This window comes from Heptranchias perlo, chromosome 30 (assembly GCF_035084215.1).
Source record: "Heptranchias perlo isolate sHepPer1 chromosome 30, sHepPer1.hap1, whole genome shotgun sequence".
NCBI classification, from domain to species: domain Eukaryota; kingdom Metazoa; phylum Chordata; class Chondrichthyes; order Hexanchiformes; family Hexanchidae; genus Heptranchias; species Heptranchias perlo.
The window spans coordinates 26764153-26786420 of record NC_090354.1 but is presented as its reverse complement, the minus strand read 5'-3'; the positions used below and the strand labels follow the sequence as shown (position 1 = coordinate 26786420).

Below are 22268 nucleotides of genomic sequence, written 5' to 3'. Positions count from 1 at the left end.
CATCATCTTAGAAACAGAGGAGCACATGTAAGTAGTTTACTTCAGAAGAGCAGGTAAAATGACATAAAAGGAAAAATATCTCCTTTGTTTCCTCAAAGTCTACATTTCTTTTTCTTGTTGCTAGGGCTGTAAAAATGAAAGATGATGTCACGAGGAAGGTGTGTGTGCTTGCTGTGCGGTGCCACAGCTGTTGCTTGATGATGTGACTTCGTCTTTCCCACATGAATTACCTGTATCAACTCCACGGACACTCAAACCACAAACCACAAGCAACCATCCTGTATCCTTGCTCTTTAGTGACGTTCTCCGTTAAGGATCGTGCAAGCATATTCATTATAAAACTTACATACCGGATGTTAGGGACCAGTCCTGCACTGGCATTTCCAAAGATGCAATATTGGACCTTTAGGAGTACAGTCAGCAGAACTCTTGGCTGATAAATCTTCAGTGGGTGGTTTGTTTGGAAATTTGATTAATAAATTGTTAAATTCAGGATTAGCTGGTCGAAATTGCGGCACCATCTCTTCTGTGATCGTTTTTGAACAGTATAACAGAGAAAAAGGGCCCTTTTAAAAAAAAACTGAATTTTTGCCGTCACTTCAAATTTAGAGAAAAGAACAAAGGAAAGAAAACAGACTTTCATTTATATAGCGCCTTTCACGACATCGCAAAGCACTTTACAGCCAATGAAATACTTTTTGAAGTGTTGTCACTGTTCTAATGTTAGGAAACACAGCAGCCAATTTGCACACAGCAAGCTCCCACAAACAGCAATGAAATAAATAACCAGATCATCTGTTATAGGTGTTGGTTGAGAGATAAATATTGGCCAGGACACCGGGAAAACTCCCCTGCTCCTTTTGGAATAATGCAGTGAGATCTTTGACGTCCAACTGAGAGGGCAGATGGGGCTTCGGTTTAACGTCTCATCTGAAAGACGGCACTTCCAACAGTGCAGCACACTCAGAAATGTACAGAAGTACCAGCCTAGATCTTGTGCTCAAGTCTCTGGAGTGGGGCTTGAACCTATAACCTTGTGACTCAGAGGCAAGAATGCTACCACTGAGCCACAGCTGACACCGTAAAAGACTTCTCCCATCTATCCAGGCTCGAAGAGGAACCAATAAGCTCAATGCAAACTCGACTGGCCCTGGCTTGGCCTCTGCTGAGGCAAATTCACAGACGTTATTGAATTGGCACCCAAAGTACAACAGTGCCATCAATTGGGTTGGAAATTTGAGTGCTTAATATGGACTTCCTTGTATGCCTGATAATGGTTAGTCCGAATAATCATCCAATAAAGGGGTATTTTAAACTGAAGAGCAGTTGCACTTCTGCATCATTGTATTAAGACTGGAAACGTTCAAACTCACCTGCAGCGACATTTCAATTATCATCATCAGTTTCTTAATACCGATCCACACATTGTTCCCCTTCACATGTTGTGAGATTCTAGCTCGTTCTCGATCATCAAACCTGCCAAGGAGCTGTAAAGCAGAGTCATTTAGAGTCTCAAAAAAACCCCACAGGTTTACTGGTATTGTAGAAGTCTCATTTTTGCACCTCAATTCTTTCTTTTCCCTCCCCTCCTGAAGGTGTGGACTCTGAGGTATGGTTCCACAGATGCCAGCTCCCCTATGGTAGCTTGCCCATACGTGAGCCCAGCGAGCATCAGCATGGTACTTCCTACAGAGGACATCTCACCAAACTTGTTTCTGTTCTCAATCACCATCCACACTGGCAGATTTCCCAGCAGGGTGGTGATCAGGTGATGGAACCCTGGCTGATATTTCCTCTTATTATTGAAAGTGAGTCACCCCAGCTGACCAGGGATCAGTTGACCAACTGGGCCATGTTGACTTTGAAGGTCTCAATCAGCTGATTCAGTCATTGAGGAGCTTAACAGTAACATACACGATGTGCAAAATATTCCATTGGACACACACTACAATTAACAGGAATCTAATTATTTAGCATCTAAAGTACTGAATTTCATCGGGTGTATACCCCCAATACAAAGCCACAACAGTGAGACAGAAAAAAAAAGCTCGCTTGCACAAGCACTCGACAAGACAAAATAATGCATTATATGGATGGGTTAATCATGAGCAGTTATGGCTATAATGAATTGAAATCTGTCCAGGTACATTTATGCGCCAGAAAAATAGATTTAAGATTACTGGCATTACTAGTTCATTTAAAGTATTGGTAACAATCTACTCCTATTAAATGCATTTTTTCAGGGAATAAATTATTGATAGCATAATTTAAGACATGGCATTCAACAAATTGCAACATTATACGAAAGCAATTATGATCAAAAAGATTCAAATCTTCGATCATCGGCTCGAGTTTCTGCAGAAAAGAATCGGACCCATAATATGCAGGAAGAGAGGCATTCGGCCAAATATTAGAGACTACCTTGATAAAACAAGTCTCAAATATAGTTTTATTCTTCAGAAAAAGGTATATGAACTGTTTTCAGCTGCAATATTACTTTGAAATAACCAGGGGTGTGGGAGACTGGGAGGCTCATGGGTTATATGCTAGGTTTTTACCCCAGGGACCTGGTTCCAGATCCATCCCGGACTCATGGGGCGAAAGCCTCCTCTCTGCTGGTTGCAAGGGTTCTTCGTGAAAGGAGTTTGGGCAGTCTCAACCCAGTTCCTAGCAGAGATGGATGCACAGAGGAAAAAAAAAAACAGGCCATAATCCGGCACCAATGTGTAATCTCTCAGAGGAGCCACAGGACGACTGAAGGAGGAAACAGAAAAATGTCACACTAGTGCTGTAGGGGGTGCTCAACATCAGTCGAAGGGTGAGGCACCTCATTGCCATGCTATCCCTGACCCGTGAGGGCTCCTTAATCTTACTGGGTGCCCAAACGTTCCATTCCCTACCTCAATGAGCCCAAAAATTCACAAAAATAATTAAGATCTTGAGACATGGAAATTATGTTGGACAACCTAATAGGAAAAATTACAATGGATAGATGCACTGGTCTTAATATGTATTGTGCCCTGCATAGTTACTCTCTCCTCCCTTTAGGTTGTGCCTCCCCTGACTTTACATCTTTCAATGATTTGTAAGCATCTCTGGGGATATTTCTGTTCCTTCCTTGGGAGGAGGAAAGGGGAGAGATTAAAAGCATGAGCTTGGATACCATCACTTTTATTATATAGTACATCAGTACAAAGTGCTGGCGTTCCAAATGTTTAAACTTACACCTGGAGCTGCAATGCAGCACTCACGAGGCTAAAGTTCACTTTCATTAAACAGAGATGAGGCACATTAACCAGATTAAATTTTATGTAAAAGATTAAATATGATTGACTGTAATCATCAGCCATCCCTGGTGTAATATTTTAGACTGCATGGATGTTATGATGCTGGGGAGAAACCTGCATCTCAATTACATTGAAACTTTTAATGCCTTGTTCACACTGCAATGATTGTAAAAATTGCACTAATGTTAGGGCATAGACTTGCAAGTGCAGTCCTGCCCTGCATGAGACGGTTTCACTGCGGATTACTGTTGCTTACTCAATTCCCAAGAAACGAAGTCACATGCTTTCACAGCCCGTGTCATCATCACAGAAGCGTGCCCTTCAGAATCACTCACTTGGATTTGGGCCAGCGTAGACAGGCACCATTGACATGGATGGGTAAAGCAGCCACACCTTAGACCATCTGAAATTGGGAGCATCCTCAACTAAACCAAGCATACCCAGATACACACACATGCCTGTGCAATGCCATGAGATGCAGTGTCATACATTGTACAAGCAGTTCAGTGGCAATGCTCACAATTTTGGAAGAAGCTAGAGTCTTAAGGGTACATGATCAAGACAATCTAGCAGTATCAAGTAGAGTCAACCAATGTTGCAGATACAACAATTACTCTTAGGCATGTCAGGAATCTTTGAACATTTTTCCACAAAGAATTTTTGAAAAAATTAGTTACATTTAAGGATTGTGCGCTTAATGCAAAGTGTATTCACATAAGTTACAAAAAAAGTCAAGGAAATAAAATGCGTCTAACATGCTAATGAGCTAAGCTTTGGTGTTGTTTCTCCAAAGACTGCTAGCCTGTCTCAGCAATCGATAAACATCTCACACCCATTGCGTCAGGAGATTCCTGATCCCAGGTGCTGAGCAGCACTTATCTGACATTAGCTCTTCTTTAGGGTTGTGAACACAGGGATATAAAAACACATTAAATATAAAGCTGCGAGGGCAACATTTCGCCAGGCTCAGGAAGAGATTGCAGGTGGGTAATTAGGAATTATTCTGTTTACGTTAAGCAAGGTGACCCACTGATATGAGGAAGTGCAGCGTGTTCATTGTTTCTGTATTATTGTATTGATGGAATTAAGTGAGTCCGATCACAACTGTTGCACTGTATATTCGCTTGTGGAAATAAAGCAGCTTGAAAGGTTCATATCTGACTTCACCTTCCCAACTGCTTACTTGGTCTGCCTTCAAAAATGTTTGGAGACACAGAGAGGCAGCATATGTGAGACACAAATATTGGGTTCTGATCACAAGAGAGTACCACTGGGTTAGGCTATCAGAGCTGCATATTAGGCAGTGGGGGATTGGTCCAGCACGTAAAGGCCATGGGATCCACTTATGGGAGTGACTGAAGCCAATGAACTGGGACTGTATCTTCAGCAGACCTGAATTTGTAATACTCTTCCTGTCATATTCTTTACAAGGATAGGCTTACCTCCAAGGCTTCTATTAACTGTTGCCCTGTGGTTATGTTTGGAATATGGATGGTGGTGCTGAAAACATCCATCATCTCCATCTCCTGGAGGACATCTTTACGACTGGTGGTCCCAATGATTAACAACTTACGGCCCTGTAAACAGCAATGCAAGACACTGTTAGCCAACAGGCAAATTAGGTGCAGCAAAGCACACCCCTTCAGACAGTCACATCATGATTAACAAATCTCATTTGGACAATACTTAAAATTAAATATCCTCGAGCAACCGTACATCATTGTTATTCTATGTGGCCAACTTTCCCTTCACCAGGGGCTGTTTGCAAACCTGCTGCTTCACAAGTCTCTTGGCCCCCATTCACAGCCTACTCAGCTGTGGGAAGTTGCCAGAGTTGGAATTGAGTACTGCTTCTCTCCCCTCATTGTCCAGCGTGGCAAAGTAAAGCAGTGCTATTAGGAGGACGGACTACCTTAGTATCCTTGCAGCAAATTACAAGAGAAATAATTGTGTAATAATAAACGTCAAAGGTCATTGAATCAGCTGGTATAAAAGGACTGACAATTGAATGCGTTTCCACAGAAAGAAAGGATTGAGAGATATGATAAAGGAACAAGCTTGTTTGGGCCTTATGGCCTTTTCCTGGAAATTCTTAGCTGTGGCGCAGTAGTAGCGCTCTCGCCGCGAGTCAGAAGTTTGTGGGTTCAAGTGCCACGCCAGATACTTGAGCAGAAATGTAGGCTGGCACTCCAGTGCAGTACTGTGGGAGTTCTGCACTGTCAGAGGTGCTTGTTTTTCAAATGAGTCACTAAACTGAGGCTCCGCTGCCCTCTCAGAAGGTGCTATATAAACTTGTCCGTCCTTTCTTTACTTATGCTTGGAGTTAAATTAATTTTTTAAAAAAAGGGCTGAACATGCTCAGATTCCTCTTGCTAATGGGAGTTCCCCACTGATGCAGTCCTTGGGGCTCTTCCACCAATAGAAGGACCACACAATGTCTAACACCCCAGAAATCATGCTCATTACCAGACCTCCTGTTTCAGGCCCTCCCACTGGTAACATCATCATCACAAGTTCTCACAAAGCTCAATGTGGCTCATCCAAATGCATAAAATTCATGAAACAGCTCCATACACAAGTTTTTTTTTGGAAATGTAACCATTTTTTGGAAGGTGAATTTGATGGTAATCCTCGGAAAGGGTGCAGAGGAGATTTACTCGAATGGTACCAGGGATGAGGGACTTCAGTTATGTGGAGAGACTGGAGAAGTTGTGACTGTTCTCCTTAGAGTAGAGATGGTTAAGGGGAGGTTTAATAGAGGTGTTCAAAATCATGAAGGGTTTTAATAGAGTGAATAAGGACAAACTGTTTCCACTGGCAGAAGGGTCAGTAACCAGAGGACTCAGATTTAAGATAATTGGCAGAAGAACCAGGGTTAAAGGGAGGTGGTGGGGGGGGGGGGGGGGGGGATGAAGAGAATTTTCTTTATGCAGCAAGTTGTTATGATCTGGAATGCACTGTCTGAAAGGGCGGTGGAAGCAGATTCAATAGTAACTTTCAAAAGGCAATTGGATAAATACTTGAAAAAAGAAAACTTTGCACGGCTATGGGGAGTGGGAATAATTGGACAGCTCTTTCAAAGAGCCGGCACAGGAACCATGGGCCAAATGGCCTCCTTCTGTGCTGTAAGATTCTATGCACAAAGTAAGAATTATACCAGTAACACTGCTTTTTAAAGGCTTGTGGATTGCAATAACGGCAGGACAGAGTCAATTCGACAGCTCAGTGTTTTCTGGCTTCTGGGCTGCCACAGTTAAAATGGCAGGAAAGAAAAGCCAAATATGCTTCTACCGACACTGGTGTTTTGAAACTTATGTTGCACAAGTTACGAGAGGGCATTAAGGCAATGCTGTCCTGTTTTACTGCAGTAAGATGGCTATTTTATGGAGGGGGGTGGGCGCAGCAAAGAGCAGAGGGTAATTCATATTCACTCCACATTTCCTAAATCCACCCTATTTAATCGACATTGTCAGTCTATTCAAATTCAACTTGGGCCTTGACTCAAGTACGTTAGAACAGAGAATCAAGCTGAAAAAAGAGCAGTACTGTATCTGCTCCTCCCCACCCCCAATCCAAAACAGTTTGCAAATTCTTTTACTGTGGTCTCAACTTCAATTACAGGATTAGCAGTATTTCTCAATTCATGCTACCTGTGGTGTGTTAAATACCCTGATGGCTCGGAGAAGCTAACTGATAGGGACTGCAGCACTTTTTCTTTCCCTTTTCCTCCTCCCTCCCAACACACCAGAATAATAAACGCTCTTTTATTACAGAGTCGCTTCTGTAATACCGTACGTGACAGATTGTGTAGAATCCACCCTCTCCTTCGGACTGCAGGGGAAGATTCCACAGCACTGCTGCAACACACTATGAACGTGCAAGTTTGCTCACGCACACAGTCGTTTGAAAGTTGCAATGCGCGACTTAAGTTCCTGGCTGCTGAGTAAAGTCTGGCACATGCCGGCAATCAGGAACCTGCGCTGGGGCTCTGCCTGCCCTTGGCCCCCCCAAAAAAACAAACCGTGGGAGCGCGTGCTGCCAGAAATGCTACTTACATTGCCCACGGTGCTCCTGCTTCTGGGGGTGCGAGCTAAAGCCAGTTTTCTGGTGGATCTCAGTGCCCCTGGAAGCAGCAGCAGCCCCATCTAATTTACCTTAAAGCACCAGTGAAGAAAAACTGTCACCGACAGCAATGCCGATCGGTAAAGCGGCACGAGAATGCTACCAAATTTGTCAGCGGTGGCTCCGTGGGTAGCACTCTCGCCACGGAATCATAAGATGGTGGATTCAAGCCCCACTCCACGGACTTGAGCACAAAATCTAGGCGGACACGCCAGTGCTGCACTGAGGGAGTGCGGCACTGTCGGAGGTGCCGGCTTTTGGTTGAGATGTTAAACCGAGGCCCCGTCTGCCCTCTCGGGTGGATGTAAAAGATCCCATGGCACTGTTTTGAGGAAGAGCAGGGGAGTTCTCCCCACTGTCCTGGTTAATATTTATCCCTCAACTAACATCACTAAAAGCAGATTATCTGGTCATTATCTCATTGTGGGACCTTGCTGTGCGCAAATTGGCTGCCACGTTTCCTATAACATTGACTACACTTCAAAATTACATTGGCTGTGAAGTACTTTGGGGTGTCCTGAGGTCGTGAAAGGCACTATATAAACTCAAGCTCTTCTTTCCTCCTTCCGTATTGTTCTAAAAAAGTGACATCTCCTGAGAGACTGTAAAGCAGTCACGGGTCCTTCCATCATTATCTTATTCAGTTAAAACTTTTTTGTTGTAGCTAATTTGTTTTTACACTTAGTAAGGAACGCTAATGCTGAGGAATGAAACATTTCTCCACATTGGGAATCTTGCATTTGCATTAAGCTCTCTGGTCATGAACTGCTGCAAAGTTTTTTCTACACCACTTGGATCATGCGAGAGTTAACCAAACCTCAGATCAAAATCTCCAACTGCACAATTATGAATCTTGCCTGTCACAATACCAGCCATTTTTTTTGGCTTTTGGGTACAATTATGAATTCCATGTACTAAGGTTGCCCAAATTAATTTTAATAAGGACAGACACTGCAGAAAAACAAATAGGACGTTTTCATTCATTAGTCTGGCTGAATTTGAACTCATATCCCAGAGTTGAAAGGACAGTGCACTAACCTATTATGTCACCAGCTTTTCTACATCTTACTCTTTTTAAATCGTTTTGACCGAGTAAAAGATATCGTAGGGTGGAAGTCGTGCTGTTTTAATGTACTTTACCACAAGCTGATCAGAGTCAGGCTCAGAACTGTGACTCCTTACTGTTATTGTGACTGGGACAGGCCCAAAGCATAGGCCAGAGGCTTCCCCAGAGAGCAAGAGAAAAATTGAAGGGTGTCAACGTGGCTGCTCGATTGCACCTTCTAGTGGTCAGTGTTGGTAAGAGCTTAGCAGCAGGTAAAGGTTCCCAAAACAGAAAGTTCAGTGGGGAGATCGACAGACAATGCCTTAGGATAATTTCTGTAGAATAGCATTGTTGGCAATTCTCTTAGCATCAGCACTTCATAACACTCATGGTGTGTGCTCTGTGTAAATAGAACGTCCAAAAAAATTGAACTTTTAAAAAAAACTTTAACAGTATAAATGAGGTGGGGGGGGGGGGGCAAAGAGAACAAACAGTAACAGAATACTGTGTAATTTCCCCCCCCCCCCCCCCACATTTAACAAGGCAGGTCCTCCACATTATAATTATGGGCAGCATTGAGGACACTCCACAGTGTGGCTGAATTTAAAGAAGTGCAGAGTGCAGGCAGGCTCTGTAATTCACTCGTCACGTATGCGCACATGCAAGCGTGCTTCTGCAAACTGCCTGGAGAAACAAAATGGGGTCAACAGGTATGCAAGTAATTCAGCCTTTTCTCAGCACTGAATTCCTGTTTCAGTTTACACCAAGTAAACCGGTTGTACAAAACCTTTTAAACTTCAAAAAAAGTGAAGCCCGATAATTATCGAATATTTTTGGAAGAGATGTTGAAGTATAGGAAGTGTTGGTTAAGGACTGCCTCCAAGTTCAACACAGAATTCAACCACTCAAATACCTTGGAAACCACTCAAGAATGCCAAAGGCCTTAAAGCAATATTCAGGATTATGTGATTGCAGAGGTAACTTAGACAGAATGGAGTTAGCATCCTCTTTTTCCTTCCCTTCCTTCATACAACCTTAATGCTGTCACTAAGTCCACGCGACAACTTTTCCCCCTTGATGTGTACATGTGGAAGTGCAGGACGGGAAAAAAGTTTTAAAAGGTTAATGAAAACCCATGTTTGTTTTTAAGAATCAAAGTAGAAAAGAGTTTTCTATTTTCATTCACACAAGAAGCATAGCCCCTAACTTACTGCATTAAACACGTTAATTCCTTATGAAATGGAAGGTGACCAGAGCAAAGATGACCTATGCTAGCAGGTCACACCATTCTCTACACTCATCCCTTTGTACATGATTATGTTCAACAGCACAGCATGTGACCAGGTAAAGTTGCTTTTACCTTTTCTGTATCTTCCTCTAGAAGGAAATATCTGCGTTGCTATTTTTACAATAGACTGTCCACCATCAAAAGCGCACGAACATAACATTTTTATAAAAATCAGGAAAGGGGGATATTTTGGAGGGGGGTGGAAGAGACCCTTTCAATGCAAAGACTTCCAGATGGTTCTAACAAGCTGTAGTTCAGTCAAAGGGCCATTTGCACCAGGTCTCTGTAGTCCCGTTGGTAAAGGCAGCATCAAACGGAGCCATAGGGGGTGATTTTGCAATGGTGACGGGTTGGCAGCAAGGGGGGGTGGGGGGTGAAGGTGCGCGTGGCAAACCTGCATAAACAAAATTTACCATTTCCGACGCGATCGCATGTTGACTGCTGATGATTAACATCCTCTCTGGGTTTTGTGCTTGGCAGCCCGCCTGATTGACAGGCTGGCTGCCGTCAGGAGCTGCAACGCGAGGCGGGGGGGGCAAGAGAGAGAGCGAGGCATCATTCGGCGCTGGACTGGAAGACCCCGGGGTGGGGGGTAGAAAGTGGAGAAGAGTGGGACATGGGGGTGGGGGGGTGAAGAGGGAGACATCGGAGCAGGGTGCAAAGGTAGGTTCGTTGTGTGTTTTCACTTCCGTCTGTGGCTTTTGATTTAATTTGTTGTTCCCTGATCCGGCCCTTAACGCCTGGTTTCACCAGGCATGAATCAGAAGTGGTGGACAAGCCACCCAGGTAAGTTAAAAATTGTTCTAATCCCTTAATCTGTCACAGGTGAAGTGCCTTAAGTACCATTTGGCTCTTTAACTGTCATGCCGCTGGCTTTAATTGCTGGCGGGACTTCTGTTTTTGGGTCACCCGCGCGCACACAGGTGGGTCCCTGGGAAACTCAGCAGGTTGGAGCCGGCTTCCGAACCAGAGCGGGATTTCCGCAATTTTTGGAGGTCCCCCCGACCAACCTCAATTGCCCCTTAAAATTGAGCCCATAGAGTCCAGAAGGTCCAATAACTCTGGCCGATAAAGGGTTTGCTAATTTCAGCTGTGGTAATAGGGGCACCACAAATCAGCCTTATTGCTGCTTAGATAGGGAGGAGAAAAAAGATTTTAAAAAAAATCTTGCTCCTGTTACCTGGTAACTATTTCCAGAAAGTGCATGTTCAATGTGCAAATATTGAGAGAAGACATGATCTGCTGGGCTACATTATCAAGCCACCTCCACCTGCAGGGTGGGAGGAGCGAAACCAGGAGGAAACAGGCACAGGAGGACCATTTGCTGGGAGGAGTTGTTCCCTTACATAGAAGGCAGGTGCCCTGCCATATCCCCTTCAGACAGAGCCACATGTTACACACACACACTTTTGACTTCGCATTGCTGCTTGCATTCACTGTTCCCTCTTCCATTTCACTTTTTAGTCTCCATGTTTAGAGTAAAACCTCCAATCTCTTGACTCCAATTATCTGTCTTCCTGATAATCTGCCAGAATGTTTGGACAAAGCCTTGTGCAGTACAGTGCCTCAATGCACAGCTCTCGGCAGCTTCTTTTGCTGTTTGTATTATATCTCTCTTCACTCCTGGTGCTACCTAGACAATCACACTGTTGCAGTATGAAGCATCCTGAGGCTGAGGCTTGAGGTGCATTGTTGGTGCATAGCAGAGGGAAGACCTATGAATGCCTGATGGTGGTTACCAAAAGCAGAATAATGTTCCCTTATCTGGAACTCCTCACCATAATCACTTAAAAACAATGCCATAAACAGTGGGGGAAAAATAGCATTAAAAGGAAAGTTACTGTAAATCATACTTAGCAAAATTTGGTTCTCAATAGTGTTGTCCCCTGAAAATCTTCAAATAAATTGAATGTTGTGGGCATTGATTTCTTTTTTCTGTCAATTAAAAAAAGTGAGTACTGCAGCATAAGCCATTGCTTAACAGCAGAAGGACTAGTCTCCATGGCAACAAACCTGCAAAGACATGGCAAATATTGCATTAAAGCTGTGACAAAGATTTGTCCAGATGAGAAGTTATTGAAGAAAAGATGCTTCTGCATTCCTGTCCTGACTCCGACAGGCAGTGACCACCACCATCGGTTGTAGGACTACGACTCTCCACTACTGTCTCAAACTAAACATCTGCAATCGGAAGATAAACAAATCGGACCCAAAAGCAGCAAGTTAGCATCTTGAGAACAGTGAGTCAACAAGTAACCACCAAAGACTCCTGCCCTCCTTGAATTGATAACTGCACAAACCAACCAGACAGATTTTCTCTGTCTGGTCCTGGTTTGAAGTGTAAAGTCCAGGCCCTAATATGGCTCAGTTCATTGCCAAGCAGTTTTCCAGATAAGAATCCCATCTAATCATTACCACTGGGGACACTGGAGACTAAGTATGTGTCAATGGTGGCAATGTGTTGAATTATATTCAAGATGCTCCCTTCAGTCTCAACTTCCCTTTCTGCAAGAACGATTACCAAATAGAATTGAACACAGCAATCCAGCATTTAGAAGTTCAATGATTTTAATAGTGGTTTTAGGGTGCTCAATTAAAATGAATTGGGGTAACAGGATAAGAAAGAGTCAGGAGGTTCAGTGACACCAAGGGCTGCAGTTTCTGGCAAATCTCAAGTCGACAGCTTCCCAATGGCTTGGCAGCTAACAAACATGCATTTATATAGCGCCTTTAACATAGTAAAATGTCACAAGGCACTTCATGAGCACAGAGAAAAATTGACACTGAGCCAAAGAAGGAGACGTTAGGACCAAATGCTTGGTCAAAGAGGTAGGTTTTAAGCAGCGTTAAAGGAGGCAGAGAGGCAAAGGTTAGACTGCTGCGCAAAAGGTCAAAGTTGGAGGAACGCAGAATTCTCTATCTGACTGCATTTCTGGTGTGACACCAAGCCATATAGACCAGGAAGATATCAGGTTCAATTCCTCGGTTGATGCTGAGTTAGCTGTTTTGTAAAATGCATGAGGGGAGAAACTGAAGGAAAAAATGTGTACACAAGAGAAAACTTGATTGTGAAACAGGAGACATCGCAGCCAACACTCTCAACTGGACTTGCACATGAAGAATGGTCACTTAGAGGACCCACACCCCAGTCACTGTACTTCACAAAGACTTTGTCTCCAGCACTCAGTGTTTTTAAAATTAAAAACCATATAAAAAGGGTTCCTCAATGATAAAGTGCATAACTAGTGTGTAATGAATGACAGAGTAGGAGGGTGCATGTGTGATTCCTGATCTGATCTCAACCAGGTCCAAGGGTGGGGACAGGATGCACCATGATGGATGTTGGGTAAGGAGATCAGGTTGAAAGAAAGACAGACTTGCATTTATATAGTGCCTTTTGTGGCCTCAGGATGACCCAAAGCACTTTACAGCCAATGAAGTACTTTTCTTTTGAAGTGTAGTCACTGTTGTAATGTAGGAAACGTGGCAGCCAATTTGCGCACAGCAAAGTCCCAAAAGACAACGAGACCATGAGATAGGCCATTCGGCCCCTTGAGCCTACTCCACCATTTAATGAAATCATGGCTGATCTGACTTTTACTTCAACTCCACTTTCCTGCCCTTTCCCCATATCCTTTGACTCCCTTGCTGATCAAAAATTTGTCTAACTCAGCCTTGAATGTATTCAATGACTCAGCCTCCACAGCTTTTTGGGGTAAAGAATTCCAAAGATTCACGACCCTCTGGGAGAAGAAATTCCTCCTAGTTTCAGTCTTAAATGGGCGACCCTCTTCTGAGACTATGCCCCCTAGTTTTACATTCCCCCGATGAGGTAACATCCTCTCAGCATCTACCCTATCGAGTCCTCTCAAAATCTTGTATCAACAAGATCTCCTCTCATTCTTCTAAACTCCAATGAGTATAGACCCAACCTGCAATGCCACAAACAGCAATGAGATAATGACTGGATAATCTGTTTTTAGGTGTTGGTTGAGGGATAAATATTGGTTGAGGGCAACTCCCCTGCTCTTCTTCGAAATAATGTCATGGGATCTTTTACTTCCACCTGAGGGGGCAGACGGGGCCTCGGTTTAACGTCTCATCCGAAAGATGGCACCTCCAGCAGTGCAGCACTCCCTCAGTACTGCACTGGAGTGTCAGTCTCGATTTTGTGCAAGAGTCCCTGGAGTGGGACTTGAACCCACAACCTTCTGACTTGAGAGTGCTCGCACTGAGTCACGGCCGACACCAGGTTTGACTGCGACACCCCCTCCCCAATTGAATATAAGCAGCCACACTTCGACAGGTTCCATCTGAAGAATCGTCAATTGGGCTGGTTAGCAAGAGCTCTGCCATTGGCCATGCTATCCCAGCAGGAGCATTTTCAGGAGAGGAGAGAAAATTGGAGGGGAAATAACCACAAGAATTAAGCCAATTACTACAGCCCGAGGCAAGGTTGAGGCTGACTTGAACAATGCACTTCTAAACCATTTGCATTTCAATATCTAATATGCAGCCTCCAACAGCCTTCCCCGTTTCTCAGGAAATGTCAGGTTTCTTGTCCATTTAAAAAAAACACAAACAAAACCCCCCACAGGGTCGTGTTGTAGGTCACACAGCCTTGCTCATTCTTTTACATTCTTTTGATGTTAGTTTTACGTCACTCGTCTGAAGGTCTGGCCCTGCCTTTCTTCACCACCACCCACCCTCTTCCCAACCCCCACCCCCACCGCACCCCCCCCGCCACACAGAAAACGAAGTGAAGATATAAGTTTAAGCAACATCACAGACCACCTGTCAGCTAATGCAACCCAACATCTTTGACAGACTGAAATGGCCTCAGGTGAGTTTTCCGAGCAACAAGAGGAAAGACAGATCCCAGTCAGCTGCAATACAGCTGGTTACACCGAATGTTTCTTTTCTATCCAGGTGTAACTTTAAAAAAAAATTTTTTTGCAGATCAGGTCAGGTGTTGAAATCCATTACCGTAACGACAGTACACGGCGCTAACAGTGACTGGTTGTTGGTACGTGCCGGCGGCAGTTATGTGACCCAGTCACCTCCAGGGGGTGCCAATGGCTTCAAGCGGATGAGCTCCTGGTGGGGGGGCAGTGGGAACCCATGGTGGAGAAAACACCATCAAAAGGTGAATGAGCTAATCCTTGAATTAGCCAACGGCGTCCACACTATGCAAGCGATGCAACTGCAGTACAGAACAAGTCACTGAAACAGCAAGAAAAGATATGATGACAGACAACCGATGATGATGATGATGATGTAGCCAAGCAGGCTGCGATCACTGTCTGGTCATAAGGACGCCTGTCTTCCTGCCCTCGCAACATTGCTGTCCTGGGAAGGGGTTTTGCTGAACGCAACCACAACAATCCACTATCATCTCCATAGCGGGATCTCTGCGCTCCTCCAATTCTGGCCTCTTGGGTATCCCCGATTTTCATCGCCCATGGCGACCGTGCCTTCTGGTGCCTACACACTAAACTCTAGAATTCCCTCCCTAAACCTCTCCTCCTTTAAGACGCTCTTTAAAACCTACCTCTTTGACCAAGCTTTTGGTCATCTGTCCTTATATATCCTTATGTGTCTTGGTGTCAAATTTTATTTGATAACGCTCCTGGGAAGTGCCCTGGGACGTTTTACTACGTTAAAGGTGCTATATTAATGCAAGTTGTTGTTGTAGTAACTTTCACACCACTAAACATCTCAAGATGATTTACAGTGAATAAAGGAAGGCAAGTAAGGGAGAAAACCAAAGAGGTAGATTTTGAGGAGGCTTGAGAAGTAGTGAGGTGGAAAGATTGAGGAAGATAACTTAAATGGAGGGGCATGGTGAGTGAAAATTCTGACGGTGGGGGTGGGGGGGTAGGGAGGGGAGTGAAGAGAACGACACAGCAGCTCAGAATCAAAGATTAGGAGTGGTATCATGCTGCCATATGAATTTACATTTGTCAGTGGCAACAACGCACAGGGAAAAGCCATGATTTCTTCGCTGGTAAACACACTGCTCACTAAAATAAAAGAACTTGCATTTATATCACCTTATGGTCTGCCACCTCAGGGTGCTTTAAAACAATAGCTTACTTTTGAAGTACAGTCACAGTTATGTTGGCAAACAACAGCCATTTTGCACACTTCAAGGTCCCACAAACAACAAATGAATGAATGATTAGATAATGTTTTTGGTGGTGTTGGTTGAGATAGAAATGTTGGCAAACTCTCTCTGTACTTCAAGTTGTCTATGGGACCTGCGACATGCACCTGAGTGAGTAGACATGGCATCAATCTAATGTTTCATCAAACTAAGGTATTAAGTCATACACATCAGGAAGATCCCAGGTTTGATGCCTGATCTATGCAGAATTAGCTTGCAGCGGTCATATTGGTAGAGGATACTAGAAATGATACGGACATCTCTGGGCTCATGATGAACAAAAAGCCGAGTCAGGGTTTCTGTTCCACAGGTTTAAAAATGTCTCTACTACATGGTAGACCTGTCAATAACCAAAAACCACCAGAAATTAGGCATTTACCCATTTTGGTTTTCTTCCACATGTAACCATCAAAAAGGGAGCATTTTCTATGCATGCAAAATTCATCCTGAAAAGTTAATCTAGAGATTCCTCCAACACTATGATCCCATTATTTTCAAGTTGGGAGAGAATATAACCCATCATTTATAACAGTAGCACTCAGGATGTGACAGCACATTTCAAAACTCCTCACTGACATCTGACTAGATTAGGTTTCAGCAGACTAACCGCTGGACTTCACAAGCTCTCAACTGGACAGTAAAACATATTGGTACAGATAAGGGGTACAAACAGGCTACCAGCCGTGTCTGTAGGCATTATGCTCTTAAAGGCCTTGGACAAAAAGGCCCCAAACACTGCTTTCATCCTGAAAAGTGAGGACACATTTGTCACCAGTATAATTTTCCAGGCACAAAAGAAATACTGATCACCTGAATCCATCTTGTGTGTCATATACTGCGTCCCTGAAGGCAATGGAAAGTTGATACAATTTTGAATGTGTTTGTTGTAACAGGAGGAGAAGCTGAACATTTGTGATGTACATGGAGTCAACATGTGATTAAAGCAGCTTCACATTGGAAGATAGATAACTAAAACCCAGGGCAAAAGCCAAATTAATCAGTCAATCTCTACTCTACACTGCAGGCCTTGATTCAGGATGACCATTACAAAGTTTCCACTTGTTAAATCCAAACATTTATCTATCCTAATCTTGAAGATTACTCAACCATTTTCTAAGTTTGAATCATTGTGACAACTGTTAACTAGTGATGCAGTGGATGTAAAAAAATAACTCTACATGCTTTCATTAGTTATGTTAAAATGGGCCCACAACAAAATTTATCCTTCAAATTCGAAATGCATGCACTTCCTCACCCTGCCCTGCCCTTTGCCAGCCTCCAACCAAGGGGCAAACAAGTGACCAGCTCCTAGACCTCAACCAGTGTCACTGTAATCATTGTTGTGCACAAAAGATCTCTCTGCTCCTCTACTCTATTTAAATTCTCACCATTTCAAGAAAGAACTTGCATTTATATAGTGCCTTTCACAAGAGCATCCCAAAGTGCTTTACAGCCAATTAAATAATTTTTGCAGTGGTCACTGTTGTAATGCAGGAAATGCGGCAGCCAATTTGTGCACAGCAAGGTCCCACAAACAGCAATGAGAATGACCAAATCATCTGTTTTAGTGATGATAAATACTGTGATATTTAAAGTGTTCTTCCCTTTCTCTATTTTTACTTCCAAAATATACTGCTTCACATTTTTCTATATTGAACTGCATCTGCAACCTAGGGAATTATGTACTTATTTTATCTCAAATGTATCTCCTTTTTAACATCTATAGTGAAAACTCTTACTAACTTGACATAACATAGGATTCTTCTGCTTTATAGTTTTTGAAGTGACCATGCTGGATAATGCTAAGAGCAAACCTAGATATTTTTCATGACCAAACTCAAATTTCTAAAGAAGGATAAAGAGCTTGATGAGGACCACTTTGAACGAAGGAGCAAATATTAACCAGATGGGAGCATTCATTGGAAAGCGAACCTTCCTGGCCTTTGTGAAGCTGCTTATTTTTAACTATTTAAAGAGTTGTGCATCATCAGATTCCTCCAGTTTTCAGGACTGCTTGTGATGGAGTTTCTAAAGAAGTTTATTAGCAATTTCAGAACATCCCTTGCAAATACACAATCAACTGTGGCTTCCGACAAAATACAAAAATATGGATGGTCTTCCTGTCAATAGATAGATGTATCTCAAACAATTAAGAAACCTTTATTTTCAATTCCAGCCTTGGATAAATCACAATAAACCTTATGCCAATAGCAAGAGGAAAGTCTAAACCAGTATCCTTCAGAACTACTCTGTTGGCAACATTGCTGTCAGAAGGTTGCGAGTTCAAGTCCCACTTCAGGGCCAGAGCACAGGCTAACACTCCAGTGCAGTACTTTATAGAGAGTGCTGCACTGCCAACAGCGCAATCCTGCAGATGAACTGTTAAACCAAGGTGCTATCTGCCTGGTCCTGTGGATGTTAAAGATTCCATGTCACCATTGAAAGAGCTGGGAGTTATCCTGATCGACATTGTACCCTCAACCAACACGACCAAAACAGTAACTGGTTATTAGTCTCATTACCGTTTGTGGGACCTTGCTACGTGCAAAACAGCTACTGTGTTTGCCTTATGACTATACTTAAAAGCAACACATTGCATGGGAAACGCTTTGGGATGTTGGGATAAAGCACTATATAAACGCAGGTCCACTCTTTCTTTTAAATCAAAAAATTATTTGATGTCATCAGCCCATTCACCATTATAGTGACCAAAAACTTAACTGGACCAGCCACAAATACCGTGGCTACAAGAGCAGGTCAGAGGCTGGGTATTCTGCGGCGAGTGACTTACCTCCTAACTCCTCAAAGCCTTTCCACCATCTACAAGGCACAAGTTAGGAGTGTGATTTTTTTTTTTTATTATTCGTTCAAGGGATGTGGGCGTCGCTGGCGAGGCCGGCATTTATTGCCCATCCCTAATTGCCCTTGAGAAGGTGGTGGCGAGCCACCTTCTTGAACCGCTGCAGTCCATGTGATGAAGGTTCTCCCACAGTGCTGTTAGGAAGAGTGTTCCAGGACTGTGACCCAGCGATGATTAAGGAACGGCGATATATTTCCAAGTCGAGATGATGTGTAACTTGGAGGGGGAACGTGCAGGCGGTGTTGTTCCCATGTGCCTGCTGCTCTTGTCCTTCTTGGCGGTGGAGGCTGCAGGTTTGGGAGGTGCTGTTAAAGAAGCCTTGGTGAGTTGCTGAAGTGCATCGTGTGGATGGTACACACTGCAGCCACTGTGCGCCAGTGGTGAAGGGAGTGAATGTTTACGGTGGAGGATGGGGTGCCAATCAAGCGGGCTGCTTTGTCCTGGATGGTGTCGAGCTTCTTGAGTGTTGTTGGAGCTGCACTCATCCAGGCAAGTGGAGAGTATTCAATCACACTCCTGACTTGTGCCTTGTAGATGGTGGAAAGGCTTTGGGGAGTCAGGTGAGTCACTCGCCGCAGAATACCCAGCCTCTGACCTGCCCTTGTAGCCACCGTATTTATGTGGCTGGTCCAGTTCAGTTTCTGGTCAATGGTGACCCCCAGGATGTTGATGGTAGGGGATTCGGCGATGGTAATGCCACTGAACGGCAAGGGGAGGTGGTTAGACTCTCTTGTTAGAGATGGTCATTGCCTGGCACTTGTCTGGCATGAATGTTACTTGCCACTTATCAGCCCACGTCTGGATGTTGTCCAAGTCTTGCTGCATGCGGGCTCGGACTGCTTCATTATTTGAGGGGTTGTGAATGGAACTGAACACTGTGCAATCATCAGCAAACATCCCCATTTCTGACCTTATGATGGAGGGAAGGTCATTGATGAAGCAGCTGAAGATGGTTGGGCCAAGGACACTGTCCTGAGGAACTCCTGCAGCAATGTCCTGGGGCTGAGATGATTGGCCTCCAACAACCACGACCATCTTCCTTTGTGCTAGGTATGACTCCAGCCACTGGAGAGTTTTCCTCCAGTTCCCAATGACTTCAATTTTACTAGGGCTCCTTGGTGCCACATTCTGTCAAATGCTGCCTAGATGTCAATGGCAGTCACTCTCACCTCTGGAATTCAGCTCTTTTGTCCAAGTTTGGACCAAGGCTGTAATGAGGTCTGGTGCAGAGCGGTCCTGGTGGAACCCAAACGGAGCATTGGTGAGCAGGTTATTAGTGAGTAAGTGCCGCTTGATAGCACTGTCGATGACACCTTCCATCACTTTGCTGATTAGACTGATGGGGCGGTAATTGGCCGGATTGGATTTATCCTGCTTTTTGTGGACAGGACATACCTGGGCAATTTTCCACATTGTCGGGTAGATGCCAGTGTTGTAGCTGTACTGGAACAGCTTGGCTAGAGGCGCAGCTAGTTCTGGAGCACAAGTCTTCAGCACTACAGCCGGGATGTTGTCAGGGCCCATAGCCTTTGCTGTATCCAGTGCACTCAGCCATTTCTTGATATCACGTGGAGTGAATCGAATTGGCTGAAGACTGGCTTTTGTGATGGTGGGAATATTGGAAGGAGGCAGAGATGGATCATCCACATAGCAGTTCTGGCAGAAGAAGATGGTTGCAAACGCTTCAGCATTGTCTTTTGCACTCACGTGCTGGACTCCTCCATCATTGAGGATGGGGATGTTCATAGAGCCTCCTCCTCCTGTTCGTTGTTTAATTGTCCAGCACCATTCACGACTGGATGTGGCAGGACTGCAGAGCTTTGATCTGATCCGTTGGTTGTGGAATCGCTTAGCTCTGTCTATAGCATGTTGCTTCCGCTGTTTAGCATGCATGTAGTCTTGAACATAAGAAATTGGAGCAGGAGTAGGCCAATCGGCCCCTCGAGCCTGCTCCGCCATTCAATAAGATCATGGCTGATCTGATCCCAACCACAAATCTAAAGAACACAAGAAGTCGGAGCAGGACCCGGCCACATAGCCCCTGGGCCCTCTCCGCCACCCACAGGGCATTGACCGATCCGAACTCAGCTTCATGTCCAATTTCCTGCCCGCTCCCCATAACCCCTAATTCCCTTTACTTCTAGGAAACTGTCTATTTCTGTTTTAAATTTATCTAATGATGTAGCTTCCACAGCTTCCTGGGGCAGCAAATTCCACAGACCTACCACCCTCTGAGTGAAGAAGTTTCTCCTCATCTCAGTTTTGAAAGAGCAGTCCCTTATTCTAAGATTATGCCCCCTAGTTCTAGTTTCACCCATCTTTGGGAACATCCTTACTGCATCCACCCGATCAAGACCCTTCACAATCTTATATGTTTCAATAAGATCGCCTCTCATTCTTCTGAACTCCAATGAGTAGAGTCCCAATCTACTCAACCTCTCCTCATATGTCCGCCCCCTCATCCCCGGGATTAACCGAGTGAACCTTCTTTGTACTGCCTCGAGAGCAAGTATGTCTTTTCTTAAGTATGGAGACCAAAACTGTATGCAGTATTCCAGGTGCGGTCTCACCAATACCTTATATAACTGCAGCAATACCTCCTTGTTTTTATATTCTATCCCCCTAGCAATAAAAGCCAACATTCCGTTGGCTTTCTTGATCACCTGCTGCACCTGCATACCAACTTTTTGATTTTCTTGCACTAGGACCCCCAGATCCCTTTGTACTGCAGTACTTTCCAGTCTCTCGCCATTAAGAAAATAACTTGCTCTCTGATTTTTCCTGCCAAAGTGCATAACCTCACATTTTCCAATATTATATTGCATCTGCCAAATCTCCGCCCACTCACCCAGCCTGTCTATATCCCCTTGCAGGTTTTTTATGTCCTCCTCACTCTCTACTTTCCCTCCCATCTTTGCATCATCTGCAAATTTTGATATGTTGCACTCGGTCCCCTCCTCCAAATCGTTAATATAGATTGTAAAGAGTTGGGGACCCAGCACCGACCCCTGTGGAACACCACTGGTTACTGGTTGCCAGTCCGAAAATGAACCATTTATCCCAACTCTCTGCTTCCTGTTCGATAACCAATCCTCCACCCATGCCAGAATATTACCCCCAATCCCGTGATTTTTTATCTTAAGTAATAATCTTTTATGTGGCACCTTGTCGAATGCCTTCTGGAAGTCTAAATACACTACGTCCACTGGTTCCCCTTTATCCACCCTATACGTTATATCCTCGAAGAACTCAAGCAAATTTGTCAGACATGACTTCCCCTTCATAAAGCCATGCTGACTTTGTCCTATTAAATTATGCTTATCTAAATGTTCCGTTACTGTCTCCTTAATAATAGACTCCAAAATTTTACCCACCACAGATGTTAAGCTAACTGGCCTATAATTTCCAGCCTTCTGCCTACTACCCTTTTTAAATAACGGTGTTACATTAGCAGTTTTCCAATCTGCCGGGACCTCTCCTGAGTCCAGGGAATTTTGGAA

At 44.1% G+C, this 22268-nt stretch overlaps 1 protein-coding gene across 1 annotated transcript in view; it reads right to left on the bottom strand.

The window, feature by feature from the left end:
- Nucleotides 1–22268, bottom strand: part of LOC137300014 (vesicle-fusing ATPase) — a 218961-nt gene that overhangs the window by 28796 nt on the left and 167897 nt on the right. Inside the window, exons 18-19 of the mRNA XM_067969099.1 lie at nucleotides 4730–4864; nucleotides 1374–1487 (exon numbers count right to left, since the gene is read on the bottom strand). Of these exons, the coding sequence (XP_067825200.1) occupies nucleotides 1374–1487; nucleotides 4730–4864 (249 nt within the window). The remainder of the gene's footprint in view (nucleotides 1–1373; nucleotides 1488–4729; nucleotides 4865–22268) is intronic.